Source organism: Mizuhopecten yessoensis, unplaced genomic scaffold (genome assembly GCF_002113885.1).
Source record: "Mizuhopecten yessoensis strain PY_sf001 unplaced genomic scaffold, ASM211388v2 hete_36187198, whole genome shotgun sequence".
Lineage (NCBI taxonomy): Eukaryota > Metazoa > Mollusca > Bivalvia > Pectinida > Pectinidae > Mizuhopecten > Mizuhopecten yessoensis.
In genome coordinates, this window is record NW_018485699.1 from 1 (window position 1) to 7241 (window position 7241).

The 7241-nt window shown below is 36.3% G+C and overlaps 1 protein-coding gene and 1 long non-coding RNA gene across 2 annotated transcripts; one reads left to right on the plus strand and one right to left on the minus strand.

Moving 5' to 3' along the window:
• Positions 1-255: 255 nt before the first annotated feature.
• On the minus strand, positions 256-5422 carry LOC110444906 (peptidyl-prolyl cis-trans isomerase CWC27 homolog; the record flags this gene model as incomplete). The annotated part of the gene is made up of 7 exons (XM_021489256.1): positions 5218-5422; positions 2945-3154; positions 2443-2586; positions 1848-1946; positions 1594-1691; positions 872-941; positions 256-381 (listed from the first exon to the last, which is right to left on the minus strand). Coding segments are annotated over exons 1-7 (789 nt in total), but the record flags the coding sequence as incomplete, so codon positions are not given.
• Positions 5423-5519: 97 nt separating this feature from the next.
• Positions 5520-7206, plus strand: LOC110444907. The gene is made up of 3 exons (XR_002462296.1): positions 5520-5609; positions 5972-6040; positions 7070-7206. It is a non-coding gene; the product is annotated as an uncharacterized LOC110444907 (long non-coding RNA).
• Positions 7207-7241: the final 35 nt, after the last annotated feature.

Consider the following 7241-nt stretch of genomic DNA (forward strand, 5'->3'; position numbering starts at 1 on the left):
AACAGTCTTCATCAATGATATCACCAACAGTCTTCATCAATGTGACAATGATATCACAACAGTCTTCATCAATGATATCACAGTCTTCATTGACGAGCTATGTAAAGTGATGACAAACCCCAGAAATAAGTACTAACAAATCCCACGTGACCTAGTAATCTCAGCTTCCAATAGGTTTGATTTTCCAGAGACGGGACAAAGATGACTTATCTATGAGCAAGGACTTGTATTATATTTTAGTGAACATGTACTAACCTCCTCCTCACTGTCATCATCACTGTCCATCTTCCTCTTTTTATCCTCTGACGATACAGCAGGCTGTGAACTCAACTTAGGGTCATCTGTAAGGTCATGGCTACTCTTACTTTTGCCTTTCATATCCTGTGTCATATAAACAAACAAGAATACTGGGAAACGGTACATAAAACGCCCGTCACACATTGAATGAGCCTTAATATAAATGAAATATTTGTGAGTAATTGATGTTAAAGGAGAAAAAATTCAAAATACCTGGTACATCAATGAGTACAACAAAACATCACGGAATGCATGAAGTATTGCATTAATGAAACCAAGGGGAATAAGTCTATTAATTACGGTCAGATAATTGTTATTGTACTCACTACACTGATTCTAGGGGGCATAACTCCGTAAATTAATATCGGATACAGTGGTTATCAAACTCTTCTGGGCTCTCATGGTAATTAACCTTCATATGAAGTTTGAAGTTAATCCGCTGAAATTTACTGGAGATAACAAGCAGACACTGTGCGTGCCTGCACACCCACCCACATGCCCACATGATAACATAATGCATCTCGTCTTTCAACGGGCATATATAAAAAAGTTAAACCCGGTAGTAAGGTGTTACCTTGACTGCCATAGAGACTTCTTCCTCATCCTCCTCAGCTTCCTCACCAAATGATAAAAGACTGTAGTTCCTAGATAGACAGACACCAATGGAATCAATCCTGTGAATATCTTAACCAAAATATTTTCCCTATTCTAGGTTATGACCGACATAAATACCTGGTAGGTTTCTTCAATAATTTTTAATCTCAACAAAAACAATTTCTTATTCTAGCAATTACTAGTGGAGTTAGTTTTCTTAATTGTTTTTTATTATGTGCAAGTAAGGTAAAGTCCGTCTTCAGCTTTTTGTGTTATTTTAGGAATAGCGTATCACATTTATGACAGTATGTTATTATTAAACACTTTTCTAATCTTGTTGATTTGTGGCAGATTTTTGATACTTGGCAAAAACTCTTGGTTACAATCTAAAATAATCATCTCAACTCGAAATGGAACAAGCCGTTCGGATTAATATGTCTCGCCTGTGCCGCACTTTGACCATCAATGCACATACTTGTATCAGAGAAACTAACTAAAATGCAAAAACTTAATCTTGATGGAGATGCTGATAAAGTCCTAAACGCAAAAACTTAATGTTGACGCCGCCACCAGAAAAGCACCACCTTAGTCTCACTTCTGCTACTTCGTGGCGACGATAAAAAGTACAAACCACAGTTACGCTCTCATTCCTGAGATTAGCCCAAAAACAAGGCACCTTTAGGATTGTATGTTTCTACTCACTTTGTTCCCTTCGACTTGTTTTTCGACTTTGAATCACTTTCCTCAGATTCAATCGTCTTCAGTCTGGGCACAATGTCATCAAATGGATTAGAGAGCACCTGAAGGGAGGTAATAAGGCAAGTAAATGTACCAGAACTTACAACTATGAAAGAGTGAGAGAGAATGGCTATAGATAACAATATTTCAAATTAAAATGACAGTTTTGTTGTGCAATGGGTGTTACTGATGTAAATGCAAATGTCAATGCATGGTACCTTGGTGTGTTTGATCTTGAGTGGGTATGTGGGGCGATCGTTGCTGTCAATATCAACATCCTGAAGTCGTATCACATTATAAATGGTATCTCCACCGACCTGGAAATTAATGCAGTCACAATAAATTGTCACAATGAACTGTTCTACATTACTATTCATCATTTGAAGCAAAATGCCTCAAAACAACATCAATACCCAATGGCCATCACTCTGCCTTCCACAAATATCATTATGCCTTATTTCAGAGAACTTCATGGCATATAAATTATAACCATTCAAACTGTTCTATTTTTTACATAATTTTAACAAGACACTTATTGGGTTTTTTTTCAAATAAATCCATTGTCAAAAACTGTTAAATTAAGTATGATCCCATTGATGAAATATTTTGCATATCTTGACCCTGCACCAGTATGTTTTTTTTGATAGAATCAATGGCATGTATAAAGCTATTTCATTGGTTCCAGGCATAAATTAATGACCAATCCCAAGGCTGGTAGACAGCATTTATCTATTTTATAAAGAGCTACTTTGTGACCAAATTAAAGTTGGTGAATTTAACCATTATGTTGCCGTGTGATTCCACTTTTCTGACCTTTCCAAATATGGTATGCTTGTTCTGCAGTTCAGGAGTGGACGCCATGGTGAAGAAAAATTGGCTGCCGTTGTCGTTGGGGCCTGCGTTTGCCATGGCTACCAGTCCACGCCGCACAAAGCGAAGTCGGCTGTGGAACTCATCCTGTAATTATACAGCAGATATATAAACATATTCTGCAATTTTTAAATTAATTAAATTCCACCATTTCATCCTATTTGAACAATAAGGTTGAAAGTTTATGTTTTAATGCAAATTCTGGTAAGATGCTGTGGGATGTTTTATGTATTGGAGTAGCCCAAGTTTCCTCTGGTCCTGACACCAGACTTAAGACATTTCCCACACAGGAAATCTACATTTTGTATCTGTCAAAAGGTCTAAAGTCTGGTGTCAGAGTAAAATTGGGCTAGTATTGGTGTTGATATTTTCTCAGTTAAAAGAATCAGTACTTCTTCATATTTGTCAAGTTTTCTTTCTCCACTGTCTGTATTTATCTGATTACCTTAAAGGGTGCTCCATAGATAGATTCACCCCCTTCTCCGGTCCCCGTTGGGTCTCCCCCTTGTATTATGAAGTCCTTCACCACACGATGGAAGATGGTACCGTTGTAGTATCCTTCCAAACATAGCTGTACAAAATTACGACAGGCCTTCGGAGCTTCCCGGGACCACAGCTCGATGTCAATTTCACCGACCCCGGTAACCAACAACACCTACAATTATATCAGCTACATCAATATTTGGCAACAGACTTTAGAAATCATATATAGACATTACATATACAGGCACATGTTCATGAATACGCTTTTGCAATTGAAGGTTTTTATTTAATGTGATGTACATAAGGACTACCTAAGAACGACATTTACAGATGTGCTAAAGCAGAATCACTTGATGATCATGACCAGGTATATATACAATTCAACAAGACCTCAACTGCAAAGTTCAAATGGAAAACATTTTTCTCAAATATTTGTTTGCAATTATACTTACCACATGAACTGCTATATATCATATGTATATGAAGCAGCTATTCACATGTTACTATTATCAAATATGTTTGGCATGACATTCCAGTCCGATATAAAACGGATGTGCCAATTAATTGCATATAATTCAAACCCTTAATGATTAGGTAAAGCATCCCTTTTACCGCTAAGGATGTGCCTTTTATATATGTGTGTAATATTGATGGATATACATGTATGGTGAGATGATTCGGTTTGGTTCATAAGGAAAACAAAACCATCCCACCAATATCAAGAGTGTAGGATATAGTACAGTACAGTTACAACATGCCAATAGTTTTTGTGAGATGATATTGCTTAATTAACTTAAAACACTTGTAATTATACTATATCCTGGGAAATGTTCGCTGAAGTTTCATTTTCGCCCCCATAAGGAGGTCATATTTATCCTACCGTAAACATTAGTACACTACAAAATATATACAGTAAGCAAATGTAAGGGGCAAAATCAAAACACAGCAAATATGGATTTTACTGGTCAAGGGCGATAGTTTAACCAGGCAAAGTTTTCCTGGTATACATTAATTTTTCAAAATACAGCAGGAAATCTTCTGCTTCGATTAACCAGTCAACATGATGGTCGATTGCCTTACTAATGCTGTACAAGTATTTCATAGGCCAGATCCATGTGACAACAGCCTTACAATGTAATGCAACTGGGAAGTCTGTAGTGCAGTGGAAAGTGTGTTGTGCTACTGATGATGGGCAGGTGATTTTTGAGTCTGTGGTTCGAGGCCAGTATAGTCTACCTCCGGAAGTTTGGTCCTTTAGTTTAATGGGAACTGAGGCCTCTTCAAGATGGGTCATCCCAATATCTTACTTTCTGATAGCTGCAAAAACATAGCTTCTGAAGATCGTTTCTTCATGTATATATAAGGCCTACATGGCCAAATATAGTACTACTATACTCAGGTGCCGCCATGTTTACTACAATTGCCATATTGGGTCATATATATATATGCCACCCATATATAGACGTCTGACCTATATTGGAAGGGAGACAAAGTTTCCATCATGGTGGTCAATCCAGTTTTTGATGCCCTGGCTACGAAAATTTTATGATTTAATGGAAATTTTCTGGCAGAATTTAACTTCAAGTTACATATGGGAAATCAACAGAAAAAGGTTATATTACAAACCAGTGTATGGATGTGGACCCATGTGCTGTGTCAATCAATGCTAAAATCACTCCAGTGTGATTCACACCAAGCTTGCTCAATTAATTACAAGGCATGGGATTGATATAATATATATTATTTTGAGCAAGGCTATATTGTAGCCTTGAGCAAGATACTTAAACTTACTTATTATATAGCTGCTCGGTGACTCGGTTCAGAGTACAATACATGATCTGGGTTGGAAACAATTAAACAGGTTGGGCATATGGGTAATAAAATAAAATAATTACTGAAATGAATAACTGTTAGCCGAATGCAGGACTATTACCCATATGTGCCGTTGTGCCCAACCTGTTAAATATTAATACAATGGCTACACTGTGATATGCCATTTATCTGATATTCAAAAACGCTATTACTTAATGATACCACTGTTCTATAGCAAAACAGAGCACACAAACATATGCAGTAGCATGTCACAACCAGCAAGTAAGTTGGAGGTACCCGTTGGACACTTAAAAATTTAAGTAAGCAGCTTTCTGATCAACAATATCAGTGTAATTCATTTGCTGTGTAACGTCCTCTTTATTTATTTTCATATAAGACTATTTATTATTAAAATGGACCTACCTTTCCATCTGTTGGTGGTTCTTGAATATAAATATTACTCATTATTTTTCTTTACACGATCCAAAATGTACACGTTCTGAAATCAAACCATGGAAGCTGCCATCTTTCTTATTTTCAGTTTCATTTATATAGCCGATAAACACAGGAAAATATGATGCTAATAAAAACATTTTAGATAAAACTATTTTACACCAAATTAAAAAGATAATGTCTATAAAGTACTAAAGTTAAAAGTAAGTGACAACCTGACTCATTGTTACGCGGTAAATCCACACATATGTGAAATGTTATCGCTACGTTTGCCTGAAACGTTTTGGGGACACGATAGTCCTAATCACAAACGTGCTTCAGAATAGTGGTACAGCTACTGTACAGGATGCAGGATATTCATGGTATGTATGGAACTGATTGGATAATGATACGAATCAAGTATTTTCTACGCGGTCTTTCCATAAAAATATTGATTCAAACACATTTTTGCTCCTGTTTCAATGTCGGTAGACATGTACATGTACAGTAAAGTTCAGTTCTTTCCCTACATTTCGGTACATAAAAACAAATTATTTCGTGTTATAAAATGTCCACTGTTTTAGGAAAAGCAATATGCTTTAACAAGACTAAGCCTGTACACCTACATCTACATGAACAAGTTTATGACAGGTATATCCGGCTTAATGTTGGTTGTAATGGCATGGGGAGTAATATAAGTTGGAGTTTGATTACTTATATTAATTACAGTTATTTTGTTTGACAGGCCTGGTTTCAAAGCTCACCAGTAAAACCAATGATGGCAACAGAGCTGCATGCAGAAAGTGTGGATATGGTAATTAATCTAGCAACTTTGAATAATTCATAAAATACAATATTATGCAGGTCAAACCTAATAGTCTGAAATAACTAACTGTGATCAGCATTTTTGTTCTTTTAGTTTTATCGGGAGGTCAGAAAGTCAGAACGTCCTCCACAGAAGCTCTTTGAAAAAATTGGGCACTACCTTTGATACGAAATTATATGATTTTTTTTTGTGTATATCTGATATAAATGCTGATTTAATACTGATACACTATAGCTACAGTATATGTAGCTTAAAAGGAACAGTCTTTCACAACAGGGTATACATATATAGGGTTTGTCAACGATTTTAAATTCACATGATTAAACATGATGTTCCCCATAAAGTCAAACAAAAAATACAGAACTCATGGCTTTTTACACACACTTTGCGAAAAAACATTTTTTTGTTCTGTGTGATTTTGCTATATTTTCGACTCACAAAAATGGAATCATATTGATGAAATAACCCCTATTGCCGAAATTGGTTTGAAATTATCATTGCCTGGAACATTGACAGAGTTAAATTTAAATAACCTTCTCATCTGTGTATGGAAAGTAAGCATGTGGACATGCTCTGGTATACAAGGAAACGTTAATTGAAGTATGCACCAAACGCAGTGTGCAACTTTTCCAAAGAGACTATGAATGGACATGCTGTGGTTACTGTTGGTACAAAGTTGCATTTTGATTAATTGTGAAGGTATAAGGCAGAGAGTTCAGACATATCCACAGCTATGGTTGTGATGGACATCAGCTGTCTGGTCATCTGTTTGTCAACAGTTTCATTTTTGTTCCACAAATTCACTATTTCTAATCTCATCAAACTTCATGAACTTTGGTACCAGAAAGAATTCAGTAAAAGGTTGGCACCTATATATACTATCTGAAAGGATTTTATCAACCATTAACGTCAATCAAGTTCTGATCATATATCCTCAGACCAGATTGGCTAATAGTTTGTGATGCATTGCTTCAATATTTCTTACTTTATCTTCAATTATCTTCATATCTTTTCTAGCTGGTCATCTAACATTCCAGTGCAGAAACTTCATCAAATCAGACCCAGAGAAGGATGTGGTATTGGATGTCAGCAGTACCAGCTCCGACTCCAGTGAGGAGTTTGTTTCCCCTCTCACTAAGCTCGCACAGAGTAAGTGTGACTCCAGTGAGGAGTTTTTGTCCCCTCTCAC